This window comes from Nanorana parkeri, unplaced genomic scaffold, assembly GCF_000935625.1.
Source record: "Nanorana parkeri isolate BGI_ZX_2015 unplaced genomic scaffold, ASM93562v1 scaffold162, whole genome shotgun sequence".
NCBI classification, from domain to species: Eukaryota; Metazoa; Chordata; class Amphibia; order Anura; family Dicroglossidae; genus Nanorana; species Nanorana parkeri.
In genome coordinates, this window is record NW_017306430.1 from 1 (window position 1) to 21,333 (window position 21,333).

Below are 21,333 nucleotides of genomic sequence, written 5' to 3' on the forward strand. Positions count from 1 at the left end.
CGGGCTGGGTCTCGAAGGATCTATCACCCTACCTGATGGGCGTAGTTTGCCTGGGGTGAGTCGTGGGTTTTTCCGCCTCTTTATGCAGGTGGCGATATTACCCTACAGTACATGTTCCTAGATCTGTTCCCTGTGTCCTTCAATGAACGGAGAGAAAAGGATTTCACGGTGAGTACAGAAATCCTATTTTTTGTACACAGATACACAAGTTTGTGACCAGCTCAAATTTGTCAAATTATTTATTGGAAACGTTTGTCATGGTAGATGTTGACACTGAAGTTTTGTTAGGAACTTAGTATGATAGTTCATGTACACCATTAGTAGCGCAGTGCATTTATTTGATTTCTTTATCTGAGTAGAGATTACTACTTTAGCACAACAGCCTGGTGCTATTCAGTTTATTTTCTAGGAAAGGTGCGGATTCAGAAAATGTTCACTTTGCTTTGTGAATGAGGCAAAGTTTTGCTGACTTCAATCATCCAGTAATAAGCAAGCATGTGTATTTTTTAATTTTCCTTTGCACTTGGTTGAGTATTCACCTCATTCACTTAAAGATGAGTGAAAGTACACTTTGAAATGGAACATGCTCTTCTCTGCTCCTGAGTGTTTGCCTGCCTCTGCCACAGACTTTGGGCAGCAGCAGTTATTAGGGAAATGACCAGATGTTGGGCCATTTTTTCTTTAACCCCCATTATATGGTATGGCCAAGCTGAAAAAATGTACAGCCTAAGTATGTCTTCTCTGTTCCTCGTGAAGTGTCAAAATCCAAAGGGGAGGATTTGTCAAAACTGGAGCAGACAGAATTTGTAGCATTTGCCCATAGTAGCCAATCGGCTTCCTCTTTCATTTTAAAAACTAAACTGAAGAGAGAAGCTGGTTACTATGGGCAACTGCTCCAGATTCTGTCTGCTCCAGTCTTCATAAATTCCCGCCCATTAGTATATGAGGAGTAATCGGTACTAACAGTGTCTCCAAATCACGATAAAAATGCTCAGTTTGTTTACTTTTAACCATTCATCGGTGATAATGATCTTTCTTTTTTTTTCGGCAGATGAAGGATCCATTCCTCTAGATATGGCGACTTTATTAAAAACATCCCTCGGTCTTTAATGAAGACGAGCCCTTTTCCCTGTATTTCTAATTGCATTTTCAAGGCAGTGATTTTTATACTGACTTTAATGATTGTGAACTGCTGTATTTTTTTTTGTAAGTATTTCTTATAAGCAACTGAACAAAATTTATAGCAGTTTGGGGTATTTGAGCTGCTTGATGTACTGTTTCATTTTCACAGCAGCTGAGTAATCCACATTTTGGAAATAACAAGGAATATGTTGTCATGTTTATAACTGCAAATTCACTGGTTCTTTAGAGTCAGTATTTTTGTATGTTTTCTTGACCTCTTTAATGCTATGTCCTGTATTCTATTGTATGTGTATACTTTATGTATTTTTGTTAAACGTGATTTGATTGTTACATTTTATTTAGTGTTATTTGTATTACAATGGCCAATTCCAGTGGTATTTTTTTGTTCTTTTTTTTTTATTTCGTTCATTAAAAATTAAATAAAACACATGGATCTATGTGCAAGTTCTGTATTTTTTTTAGAAGAGTCTTTTTCTTTTTAAGCAACTTCTCGAGCAGTAGCAGTGTATGCTAAAATGCAGTTCTGATCTCGCACACATTACAAGGATATTACAATTTCTGCCATTACATTGACTGACTATCTGCTGGTGTAAAGAGCAATGCTGTAACACTAAACACTACAATTCCGCCAGGGCTGTCCAACCTTCTTTCATTGTGGGACAGCACTAAGTCATGTCCTGCCTGAGAAAAGGGATCCTGTGTGACCCCGAAACGTTGCACTTGTGTGATATGCCGCATTCACGTCAATAAAAGACACGTTATCTGCAGTTGGGAGTGCCGGTGTCTCAGCTCTACTTTGTGAATGTGATGGTGCAATCCGTTGACTACTGTTGCATCCACTTGTCGATTTTGGATTGTGCGATGAGTTTGTGGACTTCAGCACTGTGTCATGTGCTCCTGTGATAAAGTTTATTCTTGAGTAGTAAAATGCTGTTTTAAAGGTAAATTCCACCTTTTAGAAAAAAATTATAAATGCACACCTTCATAAACAAACTAAAATGTGCTTTTATTTTTTTTTTGTTTTGCATTTGTGCCAGTAAATCATTGCAGCCACGATCAGTAGATCCCGGGTGCAATGCTGTGGCTCCTGCAGACTCTTCCTCCCGTTCATATCCATACCTTGGCACAGATATTTAGTAACGGACAGAAGGGAGAATGAATTGACTGCAAGTGTGGTGAGGTTACTGCACTTGTATTCCATTGAGGACTAGAGGTCCCTCTGTTGTGGTGGCTGATGGGACTTAAAGTTTTTCCATTCATGGATCCTGTCGATGAATCTTTAATTGAGTGATGCGGCTGTGTGGGCGTTGTCCCACATAGAAGCTCCGAATTTTAAAAAATGAACACTAGCCTGCGAGGAAAAGAACCCTGCAATTCAGGTGAAGAATGAAAGGTGGGTTGGGATCTGATCGATCTGACCATGTTTTATGTTACACCCTGAATATGGGTTTAACATGAAATTAAAAAATTAACACCCAGCCTGCAGGGATTTTCCTCAAGAATTTAATGGTATTTTGCTCCATCCATGTTTCCTTCTATCCTGACAAGTGCTCCAGTCCCTGCTGCAGAGAAGCATCCCCATAACAGGATATTACCACCTCCATGCTTTACTGTAGGAATGGTGTTATTTGGATGGTGAGCTGTATTGGATTTCCACCAGACATATGGTTTGGTGTTGAGGCCAAAATTCGATTTTATTATTATAATTATTATACATGATTTATATAGCGCCAATAGTTTGCACAGCGCTTTACAATATAAGGAAGACATTACAGCCACAATACAATTTAAGACAAGATGGTAGTGAGGGCTTACAATCTAAACGGGAGGGGCAAGTGATACATGAGGAGGTAGCTGTGCGGGGATGATTGTTTGAGAAAGTGATTGTTCAGTGGTTAGGGTGAGATGGGATAGGCTTCCCTGAAGAGATGAGTCTTAAGGGATCGCCTAAAGGCAGTCAGTGTGGGAGATAGACGGACTGGTTGGGGTAGAGAGTTCCATAGGATGGGAGACACTCTAGTGAAGTCCTGGAGGCGAGCATGGGAGGAGTTGATGACGGAGCTGGAAAGCAGGAGGTCTTGTAAAGAGCGGAGGGGGCGGTTAGGGTAATACTTTGAGACCAGGTTGGAGATATAGCCTGGGCCAGAGTTGTGGATGGCTCTTTACGCGGTTGTTCATATTTTGAATTTTATTCTTTGGGCTATAGGAAGCCAGTGCAGGGATTGGCAGTGGGGGGTTGCATACATTTGTGATATTGTTGTCACATGCACACAATGGCCACTCTGTCATAAATTCCTGCAACTGCTTCCGAGTTGCTGTAGGCCTCTTGGTAGCCTCTCTGACCAGTTTCCTCCTGGTTCTTTCATCCAGTTTGGAGCGATGTCCTGATCCAGGGAGGTTCTGTGTTGCACCAAATATCTTCCACTTCTTAATAACAGACTTCTCTGTGCTTCTAGGCATTGATAAAGCCTTTGACATTTTTTTGTATCCATCTCCTGACTTGTGCCTCTCCACAACTTTATCCCTGAGATCTTTTAACAATGCCTTGCCACCCATAGTTGATTGCTTCAGTTGCACTACCAGGGACTGAAATGCTCTTTTCATGCTGAGCTGATGAAAATGTCCACAGCTGATCACAGTTGAAAGTCAAATGGCTTGGTGTGCCATTGAGAAGATGATTAGCTACACCTGATTGAGTTTACAAGTCATTTTTAGGAGGGGAGGAGGGTGATCCTTTTTCCAACTCACTCATAGATTATTTTTTTTTAAATCAATTTACAAAAATCAAATCAATATTTGTTCATTTTGCGATCGACGGGTAGATCGCAATCGACCTAATGGGCACCCCTAGTTTTGAGCACTTTCCATTTTTCTGCACCCCAGTTCCTATGTTTTAAGTGCATAGTTGAGTCGCTTAGCCTTGTTTCCAAGTTGGAGGTATGGCTTTTTGGCGCAATTCTTCCATGAAGACCGCTTCTGGACAGAATTTGCCACAGAAGATGGGTGTACCTGAGTCCCACTGGGTTCTGCCAGTTCGGTTCTGATGGCACTACTAAACCTCTTCCTATGTTGAAGAGATGTAAGCATGATGTGTCTTTCATCTGCTGAATTAAGTTTCCTTGGCCGACCACTGCGTCTGCGATTTTGCCCTCAACTTTGCCCATTTCTTTGTGCTTCTTCAAAAAAAAAAAAAAAGAGCTTGAACAGCACATCTTAAACCCCAGTCAGCTTTGACAATTTTGCCTTGGAGAGACCTTGCTAATACAGTATAACTACATTGTGTCTCGTTGCTGGGCTCAGTCTTGAGATGGTGTATGACTTGTGACATGAAACTGTCTTCCACAACCTCACCTTAGTAGCGGAGTTTGGCTGTTCCTTGCCCAGTTTTAAGCCTCCTACACAGCTGTTTGTTTCATTCAATGACTGTGTTTGTTTTAAAACCTACATATAAAATTGATGATCATTAGCAAAATCCCTGACTTTGGCTTCAAACCAGCATCAAATCTTACACTTGCACAAAGGGTAGTCACACTAAATATTGATTTGATTAAGATGTTTCTTCTGTTAACTTTGCATTTAAAAAATTTGTATAAAATATATATGTTTGAATTCATTGTAACTTTACATTTTTTTTGCACCGGCCTAAAACCTTTTCACAGTAGTGTGTGTGTGTTATATATATATATATATATAACACACACACACCTATGTATTTCTCTTTTCACCTGTGAGGAGCTAATGCGCAGTGCACTTAGCTGGTGCACAGTAGGCAGCATAGATGAGCTCCATGAGTATCTCCAAATATTGCTCACTTTTTAGGGTAGCTGCTTTACAGTAAACGACATAGACAAGCTCAGTGAATACCCTCAAAGACTGGTCACTGTTTAGGGTAACCAAATCAAAGTAAACAAGGTAGATAAGCAGAATGAGTACCCTCAAAGATTGGTCACCGTTTAGTGTAGCCAGTTCACCGTAAACAATGTAGATGAGCTCAATAAGTACCTGCAAATATTGCTCACCATTTAGGGTAGCCCCTTCACAGTAAATAACATTGATGAGTTCCCTCAACGATTGGTCACTGCTTAGTGTAGCCAATTCACAGTAAACACCGTAGATGAGCTTAATGGAAGATAGCTCACTGTTTCGTGTTGCTTAGAGATGGTAACATGAAAATGTGACCGAAGCAGTATATGCTGATATTTCCTTTTACAATAGTGGGCTGGTATCAGTGGTAACCAGAAACATGAAAGCATCTTGCTTTGCCAGCCCTGCCTATACAAACCTCCAAGTCTGTATATATATTCCTGTTCCATAAACCATAAATGTAATTGTTATTCAGAGCAAGGTACATACGCATTTCAATTTGTTCTGTCAATGTGAAATCCATACCACGTTTAATCTCTAGTGTGAGCTAAATGAAGAGCACTTTTATACAAATTGGATACCGAAGCTGCATCCTTTAGCTTTATTTAGACCAATAATTTTTTTTAAAGCAACACGACTCTGCAGAAGACATTAGAATAGAGACTCGGGTCGTTTCTTTATCCATGCTGCAATTGCTGGGATTTCTTGCACTCGCTTTCTCAGAGCCAGTAAATGAGGATAGGCATTTTCAAAGCCAGGTTGATGATGCCCAAACATGTCACAGCAGTTGTCCCAGAAAAAGTCAGCCCACGTTACCTATAGGCAGTGAATAATAATTAGATTTAGTCTAGTACATTAGGTATGAGCACTTGAGAAAGAAAAAAAAAATCAATGCACTAGGTCAACACTTAGGGCACTTGCAGATCAGCCACCAGCACCATGTCTGTGAACTATACTGACCAGTCATTTTAAAGATACCTATGCCAGATGATGTTGATTATCAAATAGCTACAGACTATAGAACCCAAATATGAACCTTTAATTTCAGACAGAAATGGATGGCAGAGATTCCCATGAGTTAATGAGGTTTGGGAAGAAGTGTGGGAGTATGGGGACTCAAGGTAGGTTACATCTAGTCTGAACCAGAGACAGGCTTGTTCTACTACAAGTTTATCAACAGGTTGTACCTCAGTTGAAGAACATTGTTGGAGATGCTTGCATGTCCTGGCAGACCTTTTTCCTTTACTTGCAAATGATATGGCAATCAAGTTCACCATTAACCCCTTTGTATTAAATCCTTTATATATTGACAATTCATTTAAAGAAAAGTTGTCGTAAAAAAGTATAAAGGCTACTATTGCTGATCTAAATCCGAAAAATATTGATCACCTGGCAGTTACACCAGTCGCTTTCAGTACTCTGAATTTGGAATAGTGAAATTTTTCATCTGCATGCTTTTTCCAGGTCAATGTCTCTACATACTTAAGACAATAGGCAGAGAGCATTTTCAGAAGTAGGTCAGCAATGGCAGCCACCATTTTTTTTTTTAGTACGCGTTTCCTTTAAGTGGATGCCTGTACAATTTTATAATGCCGAATGTAAATCCAATCACACGTATGTCTTTTTAGCAGTCTGTTTTTGTCCACCCCTTTTGGGATAACATCTTTTATCCTATGTTCACAGATTTGTCCTACTTTTCATCATCAATCAGGTTAGGTAGATTGTGTGGTTTGATGCAGAGGATTATTTTTATTTCCATTCTGTCTTTTTTGTTTTTCATGCGTTGCATGCCCTCTCATTTTTCCAATTATAAAATAGTTTTTATTAAAAAAAAAAACATTTTGTACACATTGCTGCTATTCTTACAAATAAAAATTCAATGAAATGAATGCTTTTCTGCATTTTAAGACGCCTACGGTCTTAGTTCTGTGTGGCTAGATCATGTGATTTCCTCTTAGACCTGTTTTTAAATGCATTATTGTACTATGATGTACTGATGTTCCTAACATAGCATTGTACCAAATTAAACTGCATGGAAACTGGGGCAGATGCACTGTACATGACTATGGGAAATGCATGCAAATGTGTTAGGAAAAAACATGTATCTTCTTTAAGGGTATGCAAAAGCAAATGCAACAGGCGGTGTCTTAGCAATCATTGCTGCATTAAAGGAGAATTATGAGGTGAGTGATTTTCACTCAGCCTCATAATCTGAGCCGACCTGTGACAATGAAACTGTCACAGTTCGGCTCAGTAGATCTGGAAGTGAGCGAACACATACCGGCGTTCGCTCACTTCTCGATCCTGTGCCGGCAGAGAGCCGTGACAGGGGAGGGACTGGATTCCCCCCTCCCCGCTCCAATCTGCCAGCGCTGACTGGCGGAACGGACGGGGGAGGGGGCGGGTACAGCTGGCTCTGCCACTGGATAGTCAGAGCCAGCTATCACTCACGCAGCTGGGTGGATCCAGACATAATTGTCGGGATCCGACCGGCTGCGGTATCTCAGTATACCTGTAGCTCGCGGTACACTGAGCTTTGGGTGACGGGAGGACGGTAGTTTGTGTCCTCCCGTTACCCCTTAGGAGAACTATGGGGAAAAGCCCTAACCCCATAGTTCTCCTTTAAGTAACAAATGGCTATTTCCACAAATTTGCACATTACATGAGGGAAGCACAGAGCATATTTATTAAGGCCCCATTCACACTTTCACAATGCGTGAACGCGCATTTGCGTGCATTTTTCGGCCATTGCCACGCGCCAGCCCATTTATTCCAATGCGCTGGCGCACGTGTGGAAAACATGACAAAGACGCTAATGCAGCATTTTCAGCTGCGAGCTTCCAGCATTTTATGACCACACTTTTGTGTGTGTTTGATGCATGCCCATGCCCAGGCAAAAACATGCATTTTACTGACCATGTTTGGGGTGCCCATTAATAAGCAATGGCACTACAAGCGTGTCACACGTTCTTAATGTGTTGTGTTTGGTGTGCAAAAGTGTGAACAGGGACTAAATGTTATCAAACAGTAAAGTAGCACTTGTGCACTTCAGCATCACGAATCCCTACGGCTTCTGTAATGAGGAAGTGTACCTCCATGAATGAGAATTGAGTTACAGTTTTCAAACTACCTGGGACCAGAACAGTAAAAAAAAGAGTATGTGTAGCGAGCTGTGGATAGGACTTAGAAAACTATGATACTCTAAGGACTAGCCATTTTTCTGTATAGAGAGACCCCAGCTTCATCTTGCTTTATGCACTTAGTTTTTAATGTGAGCAAGAAGTACCGAGCTAGTAAGAAGAGGCTAGTCAAGCCAAGGTGGATAATTGTAACTTGTTATGCAAAATGGAAGTTCTTATTTTCTTTATTGTGCTGTTTTATGTTATGTCTCTTCCTGACCATGCTACCATATCTAATGTGCCCCCTAGTTAAATGGTATTGATTGGATTATCAGAATTTGGTGCTCAAGGTCAGGACTACATTTGCCACAAGTCACAGTTCAATTTTGAGGCAGTTGAAGGGCAGATTTTTTTTTCATTCTATTAAAGTATTAATGCTTTATTTTTGATTTGCAGTATTTTTTTTTGTCATGAGCCACTAAATATTTTCTACATTAATGACTTTGTACACAATACTTTATAAACAACATTGCATCCTTTCCTACTACAGTTACTAGGGCCAGTTTGGGAGACGGCCACTAAACCTACTGGTATGGATTGTGGAATGCCAGCAGAGGCAACCCACATGAACATGGTAAGTCATTCTTACCATTATACTCTGAAACTACTGATGCTGCCAATCAACACTAAAAGGCTGTCATTGCCTAATTAGCAGAAGCAGTGCTTGTTCTAGGGCAGAGAACACCTCTGTAGGTGGATTCAAGGGCACATAGTAAAGGACTAATTGTTAAGGACTGATTTTGCAGTACCTGTAATTCAGTAGTACTTTATCACTTCGAGAAACCTAAAAGGTTTTCTTTAACACGTACTTGGCCTGTATGGCTCTCATGTTTTAAACTGTCTGTGTCTCTTTAAGACAAGGTAAACTTTTTCCAGTTCTGGTTTCCTTTACCATGAAGATGGTGCTATCTTTAACTTTGCAACCTGTGCAGATACCCAGTTTGAAAAAGGATACTTACGTAGTCACCAGCAAACCATTTCTTGTCACCCAAAGCCTTCTCCAAGCCAGAAAGGGTTGGATGAACATTCTTTTCCATGTACTCTTTTATTTTCTAGGGTACAAAATGGTATATGAGTTAAGCTCTCCTGATTGTCTTGTAAAGCTAATCTTGTATAGTTTGTCAAGTGTCACATTTTAAATGTGTGCCTTTGCTTAAAATGTAAGTGCTCATCAGCCACAGTGAAATTTGGGTTTACAATACAGCAAACAACCCCCTTTCCCCTTATAGGGCCCTATGGGTCAGCCTAGTCTGTGGCTTGGTCAGAAGATATTCCAGTTTGCTCTGGAGCCTCATCACACAATATCTAAAGATTTCAATCAAGTTAATGTTGGTCACACAAAACAAATACACCGCTCTCGTCCACCTGCACAATCTGAGTAAATTTCATCTGCTTTTGTTGGTTGCCGGCTCCAAGGGCACGCCACAGCCTGACAGGCATTAAATCCAAGTGTAAAAAAGGGGGAGCAGCACTCCAGGGATAAATCTTTCATACGCTGCTTAATCCATTAACGTAAATAATCTGTACACTGACATACAACTTTACATCTCACGTGTTCCACTATTATGGCTTGATCACAGAGCTCTTTGGCAAACGTATGTAAGATACCATTTCCACCCTCAATATATGGCTGGTGCAGCCAAAAGGGTTGATACGCCAGGTGCTAAAATCACAGTATTTCCTGATGGCACTCACATAGTATAGGAAAGGGTCTGTCAAGCTCAAGAGAGTTTAGAGTTGTGCACCTGGCCTCAGTCCTTGGTTGTCAATATGCAGACACTATTCCTATGAAATACAGTAAACAATATTCATGTGTGCAGAACAGTCAGTAAAATACCTTTTCATCACCTTCCCAAGGAAATAATGTCACCAAGTCATCCAAATGATCGACTGTGATATCAATGTTAAGATCATCGATCTCTGTTTTTCCTCTCAGACCTGTGAAATGGAAAAAAGAAACCATATACGTAAAATCATGAAATAGAAACAAACATTTTTAGGTATTCTAGAAAAAGCTGCTTTTAACAATAACTTGTTAGGGGAAATTGTTATCTCTCCCAAAAAAAGGTTCCCATCCTGTGATGGATGCTGCTTTTGCGAGACACCTCTGATCCATTGTACACAGTAACTAGCAGGGATGCACAGATACTTTTCGAGTACCAGTGCCAATACTTGGCATTTTCATGAGAACTACCAGGGTTGTAGCGGTTGCAGCTATGACCTGGCTCTGGCGCTCCACCACTGTCCTGAAATCATTAGTCTGTATTGTTTTAGAAAAACTCACACGCCAATAAACAAAAATGTATCAGTACTCGCAAAAATGGTATCGGTGCATCCCTTTATTTATATTTATAAAAACAAAATCATATAATAAAACAGAGATGTACAAATCCCAGGAGCTCCGTGTGCTCCTTACAAATGGCAGCTACCTACTAACTTTTGCATTTCTCTCTAGTCTAATCTTGGAGCTCCAATAGTATCGGTACTTGGTATCGGTGCATCCCTAGTAACCAGCACTTGTTTCCAGGAGTCATGCAACAACAACAGTTAGATGGGAACTTTAGCTGCATCAGGGTTTTCACTTGACAGAATAAGTGGCTGTGTCAATGTGCTTTTGTTTGCTTCAAACAGGTTTTGAATACAAGTCTATGGGAATGAAGGAAGAAGAGCACGCTGTCCTAGAAGACTGAAACTTCTGAAGTCATCATCAGACGTCTGTGGCCTTGTTCACACCAAGCGCAGAGCAGTTGCAGACCGGATCAAAACTGCGTCCAATGTATTCCAATGGTATTTTTTGCTCCAGTTCACATCGGAGCGTGCTGTTCCAGAGCAGGTGAAAAAATTGCAGCAAGCCCTATTTTACCTGCTCTGGAACGCATGCAAATGCATCAAAAACACATCAGAAATGCATGCAAATCCCTGGAATGCACTGAAAGCCCATGTTAAACAAAAAAAATTATTTTTTTAAAAATCAAAAACGTGGCAAAACCCACTGCACTGCATGTGCAGAAACCTGAGCGGATCTGCTCTGCATTTTGTGTGAACAAGGTCTGTAGGACTGCGAGGCTTTATATTCACGCCAGTCAAACCACATAGGACTGACTTTCTATTACTGGTGTCTCAGAGAGGCTGTAAGATTCTCCATCTATTCGATTTCACAAATTTTAGAGTACTATAGTGTAAACACGGGCGGGCAAGCCTTCTTCCAGAGGACAGGTATACAAAGCTTGGCTGCATTTAAGGAGAACTATGACATGAGTGATTTTCACTCACCTCATAGTTCTAAGCCGACCTGTGACAATGAGACTGTCACAGGTCGGTTCAGTAGATCGGGAGGTGAGGGAAAACATACCGGGTTCCCTCACCTCTCGATCCTGTCACGGCTCTCTGCCGTGACAGGGGGAGGGGCTGGATTCCCCTCTCCCCGCTCCGATCTGCCAGCGCTGACTGGCGGAACGGACGGGGGAGGGGGCGGGTACAGCTGGCTCTGCCTCTAGGTAGGCAGAGCCAGCTGTCACTCACGCAGCTGGGCGGATCCCGTCATCTAAATCGGGATCCGCTCCAGGTGCGGCGTCTCAGTATACCGCGAGCTGTAGCTCGCGGTATACTGAGCTTAGGGTAACGGGAGGACGCTAGTTTGTGTCCTCCCGTTACCCTAAGGAGAACTAAGGGGAAAAACACTGACTCCATAGTTCTCCTTTAAGTAGATTGTTTAAAAGAGATTTTTCATATCTACTCCTCGAGAGCAGACAAGTGCAGGAGGTAAGCCAGTGGGTCATTCATTGCCCATATCTACATCAGCGAGTTGTAGTACAAGTGACCAAACAACAGACCAGAAAGATTGTATTTTAGTATAGGACCAAAACATACCGGTATGTAGAAGGCTGCCCCCAGATTCGCCAAACGCCAAAATAGGTAATTTTTAAAAGATCGTGTGGCCACATTTGGTAAGGTCTACTAGTTACATATTTGCAGTCTGTAATTTATCTTTCTACAGTAGCTGTTTCTGCAAGTTTAGGCAGTAAAAAGCACCGCACATCTCTCACAAAATTGACACTTCCTGGAGTGTTGGAGCCTTGAACTTCCAGGCCGCCCATAGTCCCTCACCCCACCTTCCTGGGCTACTACATCATGAAGCTCTTACTCCTGTTGCCAGCAACATTTCAAAAGACAAGACGTAAAAGTTGCCGTATGTTCAGAGTTTAGTTAAAGTTGCTGTATGTTCACACTGACTAACAGTTATGCCGTGAGTTTACTATGCATTACCTGTACTTTTGTGATCGTTTGAGAGTTTGCTGGCAGCAGGATTAGCATTTCATGTGATTAGTAGACCCTGCTGAATATGGTGACCGGGTCTCTTTAATGCTTGGTATCGCAAATGCATAGCTTGCAATTTCTAAAGCAGAGAACTGTCACTGTCAGCACCCAGAACAACATAAACTGGAAAGGTCTTTTCCACTTATTGTTCCCTTCCACACACACTCTGTTGTTGCAGTTGTGGAATGACAAGTACATAGGCATGTTTAATGAGTGCCCCAGCCCTGTTTGCACACAACTACAATTGCCATTTATTCCCTCAGACCTGTTTCCAGTGCTGACACAGCACCTGTCTTTACAGGCTAGCATACACACCATGGGCTGTAAGGAACCCAACAAGAATAGCCAGCTCAGCTGCACTGCAAATCAATATGAAAGGTAATATGGAGACAGAGCTAACAGACATCCGAAAATGGGTCAGCTTTTTACATAACATGGAAAACCTCTTTTAAAAAGTCGCATCCTTGACCTCCAAATTATTAATCTGTGTCTTCAGTCACAAACATCTTAGTTACACATTCTTGGCTCACCTTTAAGCGGACATTTTTCTCTACTTGTCTGCTCTAATGCTCAAATAGACTTGTTACAGAAATCTCCGAGGGGCACTTGGCACTTTTCCATTTCTTCACACAGTGCCACTAGTGATTTAAGTGCTGTATCACGTCTGTCCATTTTTTAAAAACTAACATTGAAAAGATTTTTAGAAATCTATAACTTTGGCTATTTGTGACAGTACGTTACCAAAATCATATACCTTACCTGCTGGTTTGGCCAGGTATCTGCTAATAGCAAGGCTCTGACTATAGATAACTCCATCAATTTCTAGAACCGGGAGCTTTCCATACGGGTAAGCTGCAAAAAAAAATACATAAGGTAAAGTAATAATATTGAGAATATTTTTCCTTTCACTAAGACAAGTAACAAAGCAGCCATTGTTAGTATCTTCATTCAGAGCCTTATGGCAGTAGTTGCTGTGAAGGATTCCTGATAGAGATCTTAATTATCAGCTCACACATCTATTCATGTCTATTAGCTGGCAGGACATTAGTGTACAGTGATCATGTAAATAGTCTGCTGAATAAATATAGTCCCTTGGTTCTGCAAAGAGCAAAGTCAGATGGGTGCTTTCCTTACCCCATTGATCTATTAAGGTGTAACTCTAGCCAACTCTGTTTTTCTTTTATTTGTTGTAAACAGGCTGGAGAAAGGTTACAGTTTCTGTCAGGTTACTACAGCGGTGTGTACATCTGTTTCCACTTACTCCCTGTCCCAGTAACCACCTCATACATGACGGACAGAAAGTGATGGAGTGATGGACTCTGTAATGGAGTCCTGGATAGTAGTAAAACCTTACAGGAGATCTAATACTTCCCCACTCTATCCATAGCTGAAAAAGACCTTTTAAATATAGAAAGACGTTAAGCAATAACTTGTGATAACAAAATGTCAGAGGCCATTTTGCCATGCCATAAGTGTTTTTGCAGCTTGACCAATTAGCCCAAAGGAATGAAAGTAGAAAAAATAAGGACTGTGATTAAAAACTCTCCAGTGCAAGGCGCTCATTGTCTGAATGGCACCCAAAGGACTATATTTCCTTCATGTTTAGTTACCTTTACCTGTCAACGTTTAGCTAGATGTGGGAACTGCCCATATGTGTCCAATTACATTTTCCATCTGCCTAACCATGGCTGTGATCAACCTCAATAACATGCCTGCAATAATCTAACTTATGCTTGTCAGGTAAACCCTATACCAGTGGTGGTCAACCACCGCCAGCAGCACATAAACCTATATGAATGTAATGAGACAAAAAACTGTCTACAGACTACAGACCTGCAATAGGAGATGGTCAGAAAAACTACAAGAATTCTAACAGAGATGGTCAAAGACTGTGTTCATGCTATAGAAGATGGTCAGGGACTGTGTTCATGCTTTAGAAGATGGTCAGAGACTGTGTTCATGCTATAGACGATGGTCAGGGACTGCGTTCATAATATAGGAGATGGTCAGAGACTGTGTTCATGCTATAGGAGATGGTCAGGGACTGCGTTCATGCTATAGCAGTTGTTGGAAACTAAGGACATGCTTCAGGAGACAGTTACAGTTCCTTTACAGAGATCACAGTTTCTTTACCAATCAATGTGACCACAATGTGCTCCATGTAGCCGCTTTTAAAATGATTTGCAATATTGAAACTAAGACAAACTTTGTCATCGTAAATTAAATAGATCAAGAAAAACCCAGCACACCAAGTATAGGTCTTTTAGATGTATAATAGATCCATACATGGTGTGCTGTCCATCTCTTGACTTGCCAGATTAGAAGCAAGGCATGTAGAAATGGATGGACTTTGATAAATTATGTCTTGCTTTATGTATGGTATATATTTAAACTCTAAAGTATGGTCAAAGGTGCAATGATACATTCACATTCTTTTTCTACACCACAGTAAACCTTTGCCTTTGTTACATCATCATTACAGGTCAGCCTCTCACACTCAAGAGCTAGCACTTAAGGGGTATTATACAATGAAGTGATCATTAACTGTGCAATATATTCTGTGCTGCACATTATATAGCCCCGAAAAGTGGTACATTTCTTTGAAACAGCTTTATAGTATGCTTTTCACAAACCTGAAAGATTCCAACAAAGCATATTGTAGGAAGATGAATAAGCCAAGGTTACCAGCTGTGAAAATCAGTTTAATTATACAACTCATCCTTTGAAAAATGAACATGCCTTTACTCCTGTTATTATTATATTATTATTATTATTATTATTATACAGGTTTTATATAGCTCCAACAGTTTGCGCAACGCTTTACAAAATGGGGGAGACAGTACAGTTACAATACAATTTCAGTACAATAGGATTAGGAGGGCCCTGTCCGTGAGAGCTTACAATCTAGTAGACTCATTCCAAACTGGTCATTGAGCCTATCCATGATATTAAATTACCATTAGGGCTCATTCACATTGGAATCGGCTGGCACGTACAGCTCCGTGCTGTGTGCAGGGCCCTATCGGGCAGCTCCCGGGAAGGACAAATGCTGCGTGTGATTAGTACGCAGCCCCTGTCCTCTATGGGACTACGCAGCCGTACGCCCCCCTACGCCCCCCTACGCTCACCCGCCCTGCACGTCCGTGCAGGTGAGCATACTTGTACGCTGACAGGATGGATCCTGTCTGTGTTCGAGCCAGGAAACACGCACTTCAGGTGAGCGTAGGGGGGCGTGTACTAATCACACGCAGCACCTGTCCTACGCTGAGCTGGAGCGGAGCTGTACGTGCCAGCCGATTCCTGTGTGAATGGGGCCTTAGGGTGGAGAGGGGTAGAGCATATCTTAAGCTTCCCTTATACAAGTTGAGATTTGCATGTAATGTCATCTGTCTCTACTGCTGGATCTACTCATTGTTCTGACATGCAGTTTTTATTGAAAGAGACCTAAGCTAATTTTTCATTTTAAATAGAGAAGGAAAGGGTTAAGCAATACAGGTTTGTATTGCTCTCTTTGTCCCCACTGGGGATATTCACTCCTCTATTAGTCCTGGTGAACATTTTCAGCAGGGCAGAAAATTAGGGTAAATCTAAGGGTCCCCACACACCTTACGATTATCGTACGAGAATCGCGGGAAATCCCGCGATCGTACGATGATCGTAACGTGTGTGGAAGCCGTGCGACCTCTACTTCTGTAAGGTCGCACGACTTTAAACTTACGGACATGTTCGAAAACCCGCCGAGCATCGTACGATGTTCGGCGGGTTTGTGGCATGTCCGTACGATAACAGCCGCACGGGCCGGTGTGCGCAAGCCCGTTCGGCATTGCGGTCATCGGAAGCCCGCCCCTCAGGGGGCGTGGCTTGCGATCATCGCAAGTACGATCTGCCTATGCAACATAGGCAGATCGTACATTTTTTTAAGTATCTTACAACCATCGCAAGACAAAAGTCTTGCGATGGTTGTAAGGTGTGTGCCCAGCCTAAGATTTGATGTTTGTCAGTAGAATAGAAGGCGAGCGGAAATCTTCCAACTGGGGTGTCTGCTCTATGCTCTATGTGCAACTATCTAAAAGGAGATTTTTCTTCTGAGAGGTTTCCCATTACCTGTTAAAATTGAAGTTCAGGAAAAATCTGTTTTTAAGAGTTTAATTGGGCCAGCATAGTAACCTGTAATGATTTAGAGGGCTGCATGGAATGCTGATACTTTAATTTGTAGTCTGCTCTACCTACAATGTGTCCTTTCATCGTCCGGCAGTGCTGGAGTGACTTCCCGGACCTTACAGTGAACATAGAGGCTGGGACATGCAGTGCCGGGCGGGGTAGTTTTCTACATTTAGCCCTGCTTTGGGCAAGCTTGGCTAAATGTACAGCGGGGAAGCAGCCACTTATTTTGTACAAGTGATTGGCGATGTTTCAGAGAACACTTGTATTCAATTGTTCTCTGCCTTGGGGCAGCAGAGAGAGTAAATCAGACCCTGATGACAACCTCCCTTTTAAAGCCAAACTCCAGCCAGTTTTTTTGGTAAAGCGTTTGGATGGGTTAAAACCTTTGACTTCTTGTACCATGACAGTGTGTCACAGAGAAAGGACGTCATAGGAAATCTCTCTAATGGGGACAGAAAAAGTAACCGGTTAGAACAATGCTCAGTGGTTGAAAATGTAACTTGTCTAGCTTGGAATGTAACCCTGCTCCTGCAAACCTTCTATTAACAAGTGTCTGTGAAGGTTCTCATTCATCCAGGTCATAGTATACAGGTGAAACTCGAATAATTAGAATTTCGTGCAAAGTTCATTTATTTCACTAATGCAACTTAAAAGGTGAAACTAATATATGAGATAGACTCATTACATGCAAAGCAAGATAGTTCAAGCCGTGATTTGTCATAATTGTGATGATTATGGCTTACAGCTCATGAAAACCCCAAGAACCCCAAATCCACAACCTCAAAAAAGTAGATTATTACATGCAATCAATAAAACAAGGATTGTACATAGAACAATATCGGACCTCTGAAAAGTACAAGCATGCATATGTACTCAGTACTTGGTTTGGGCCCCTTTTGCAGCAATTACTGCCATTACTTTTGCACGATATTCTAATTATTCGAGTTTCATCTGTATCTGTAAAAAATAAGTTAAGGCAACTGGAATTGCTGTATTTTTTTTTCCTTGATGTTTCACTGGTCATCCGACCAGCTTTCTATTTGAGAAAGCTAGTCGGATGACCAGTGAAAAGTCTTCAAGAAAAAAAATATTACAGCAAGTCCAGGGCTTCAAAATGCCACCATGTTCCTTGATACTCGCTAAATATGGGTATAACAAGAGACATGGTGTTAAAGTTGACTGGTGGCATGGTGTTAAAGCTGGAGCAAAAAAAAAAAATGAGGTGATTGCAACATTAATCTTCTAAATTGCCTTGGTAAAAAAATGACAACTAGAATGTTCTGCTTCTTATAAAATATACGTTTTACATACATGAAAAGTCATCATATACATAAACTGCAATGTCATGCTGCCACAAGCATGGACTTTAAACCCTTTGATTAGTCTAATCTACGTATCCATGATGAAATATAACTGAGGTTGAGTTACAGATTAACCTAATTAGAGCAATGTGCAGAAGGCAGCAACCTGTAGCATCCATTCAGCTGTTTTTGTTCCAACTACTGTAAATGGATCAAAGATAATATCTTAATTTGTCTGCCAAATGACTTTTCTTCCAGAACGTGTATGTGAAATTATTGATCGCATTAAAGCAAACACTTTTTTATACAAATGTGCTAAAATGCATGACACATCTTCTTCCCAAGCGAATGTCATGTCACTGAACAGTGTTTAACCTTGAAAGATCCCTTTCCTTTGATGCATATTCTGTTGGATTTTGAAATATTTGAAATACTGCCCAGACTGTAAACATGCACTTTAAACAGCTGTCAGAAAGATCACTGGCATGTTGATTACGATTGGGAACAAACTACAAATATTGCTAATCTGAAATATATTAATATATTGCAATATAAAATCTCGTGTTTAACTGGCTGATAGCGATTACCATTACTCTAAATGGAAATCTAACACGCATTTGCATCATTTGCTTAATGTACAGAAACTTTATTGTTGCAAAAAATGGGATAGAGGCACATCAACATATTCTAAAAGCGTCTTCTTTATTGATCCATAAAATCAATTACACAGAGGGTGAACAGAAACTTCTAACATTTTCATACACACAGGCACTTAGCCATTGAAAAGTGTATTCTATGTATGTTAGAGGTCTCTGTTCATCTCCTGTGTAATCGATTTTATGGATCAATAAAAAAGCCACTTTTGTTTGTGTGCCGAGATCTACTTTTTCTGCAATAGTAGTAGTACACCAGTGACAACCTGTGTGAGAGCCTGACTGTGTTGGGTAAGCATTGACCGACCTGGAGCAACACTATCAGGGTTATTCACAAAAGAGTGAAGAGTTTGGAGAAGGCAGGATAAGTGAACAAGCTAGGATAACATAGCTGAACTGGAAAGTGAGCTGAAATGGAGAACTTTTCCAAATCAGCTATGTTGTCCTAGATTGTTCACTTCTCCTGCCTTCTCCAAACTCTTCACCCTTTTTTGAATAGCCCTGTTTTATTGATACAGAAACTATAGTTGAGACCTTTGCATAATAGGCATTAGATTAGGCCTTCAGTCAAAGTGCTCTCAGAGAAATATGGAGACTGACACTGCTAGCCTCCATCTGAAAATGCTAGTTCCTTAGTTTTGTCTGAACCATAGACCCATAAATGCACAATTCTTTTTTTTCTAAAGTTGGTTTAGGTTAGTTGCATAAAAGCCTCAAGTATCCACATCACATCCAAATGATCTAGTATTTTCATTAAAGTGACTCTAAACTCAGGAGTTAAATCTTATAATTGCATTCAATTACCTTAACTATTAACAGCAATGTATCTTATTTGTGTATCACTCAGCTGTAGATCGTCAAATCATCTCTGAATTGGTGCCGACACCTTCCTTCCTTCTGGAGGGTGGCTACTTTTGTTCTCCATGGTCCCTGTGTGTGTTGTAAAGTAGCTACCACTCCAAGCTCGCTCTTGTGATGGACTAAAATCTCAATACAAATTAGTAAACTAAACGTGAGATTGTAGTCCATCACAGGAGCGAGCTTGGAGCGGTTGCGCTATGTTCAGGTTTAGCAAATTTTTTTCCTGGGTTCGCCGAACATCCCTTGAATTGAACTTTGCCTGGTTCAGTCATTATGAACACAACTTTCTTTGAATATGACTCATTCAAAGTAACTTCACATGGCTTCCAATACCATTGCTGATGGCACTCAAATATATATTTCTACTCCTCAACCCACCTGCTCAGTGTCCTTGCGTGTCACTAATCTACTAACTGACATATCAGTCTGGATGTCACAACACTTCTTAAAACTCAACATTTCAAGAACTGAGCTCATGATATTTCCTCTCGCGTGTGCACCTTCCCCCAACCTTTCCCTTGAGATTGATAACACAACTATTCATCCCTCCCCTCATGCCAAGGTGCTAGGTGTCATCCTTGACCCGGACCTCACCTTTCTTCCCCACAACCAATCGCTATCCAAATCCTGCCGCCTTCACCTTCGTAACATCTCTAAAATACACCGCTTCCTCACCAATTAAACCCCAAAAGTACTAATTTACTCACTTGTTATCTCTCGTCTCGATTATTGTAACTCCCTCCTCATTGGCTTACCTCTACACAGGCTATCCCCCTTCAGTCTATCATGAATGCTGCTGCAAGACTCATTCACCTAACCAACCGCTCGGTGTCTGCAACCCCCGCACTGGCTTCCAATAGCCCAAAGGATAACATTCAAAATATTAACATCCACTTACAAAGCCATCCACAACTCTGCCCCCGGCTATATCTCAAACCTTGTCTCAAAGTATCACCCTAACCGTCCCCTCCGCTCTTCCAAAGACCTCCTGCTTTCCGGCTCCCTCATCAACTCCTCCCATGCTCGTCTCCAGGATTTCTCTAGAGTCTCTCCCATCCTTTTGGAATTCTTTACCCCAACCTGTCCCATCTATCTCCCACTCTGACTGCCTTTAGGCGATCCCTTAAGACTCATCTCTTAAGGGAAGCCTATCCCACCTCAACTTAACCACTAACCAAACAATTCATCCCCACACAGCTACCTCCTCATGTATCACTTGTCCCTCCCTTTTAGATTGTAAGCTCTCACAGGCAGCGCCCTCCTTACTATCCTGTCTTGAATTGTATTGTGATTGTAATGTCTTCAATATATTGTAAAGAGCTGCGCAATCTGTTGGCTCTATATAAATCCTGTATAATAATAATAATAATTCAGCTATTGGTAATCAATGTGACATAACTAAGCGTTTCATCTGTACTTGCCTTAACGTGTACGTATAGCCAAACTGTTGTAGGGTTGTTAGTGAAGGAATAAAACCTCTGTCAGTTTATTTTTTGCTGTCTGTGTCCCATTGCGGAGATATCAAACAGTGACAGGTATGATTCCCAGTGGCAGGGACATGTTTGTAGTTAAAGCACAGCTAGAAGGCTGGAGTTGCCCACCCTTGATCTACATACGCTTTAAGGTGTTAATAATACCAGCAGCATATACACTTGGCTGCAGTAAAAATGCTTCACAGTGAATTTATGGAGTTTTTATTTATTTATTAGTCTATTCCAAGGGTAGGCAAACTTGGTACTCCAGCTGTGGTGAAACTAAAAATCCCATCATGCCTCTGGAAGTCATGCCGATGCTTGTCAGAGTCTCGCAATGTATCATGGGACTTGTAGTGCCACAACAGCTGGAGTGCCA

At 41.2% G+C, this 21,333-nt stretch overlaps 1 protein-coding gene across 3 annotated transcripts in view; it reads right to left on the reverse strand.

Moving 5' to 3' along the window:
- Positions 1–5,580: 5,580 nt before the first annotated feature.
- Positions 5,581–21,333, reverse strand: part of LOC108785437 (hematopoietic prostaglandin D synthase-like) — a 31,497-nt gene continuing 15,744 nt past the window's right edge. For all 3 annotated transcript variants that reach the window (XM_018554502.1, XM_018554503.1, XM_018554504.1), the window contains 4 exons: positions 13,263–13,355; positions 10,024–10,124; positions 9,146–9,238; positions 5,581–5,823 (listed from right to left, as the gene is read on the reverse strand). In XM_018554502.1, the coding sequence (XP_018410004.1) occupies positions 5,659–5,823; positions 9,146–9,238; positions 10,024–10,124; positions 13,263–13,355 (452 nt within the window). In that variant the 3' untranslated portion in view covers positions 5,581–5,658. The remainder of the gene's footprint in view (positions 5,824–9,145; positions 9,239–10,023; positions 10,125–13,262; positions 13,356–21,333) is intronic.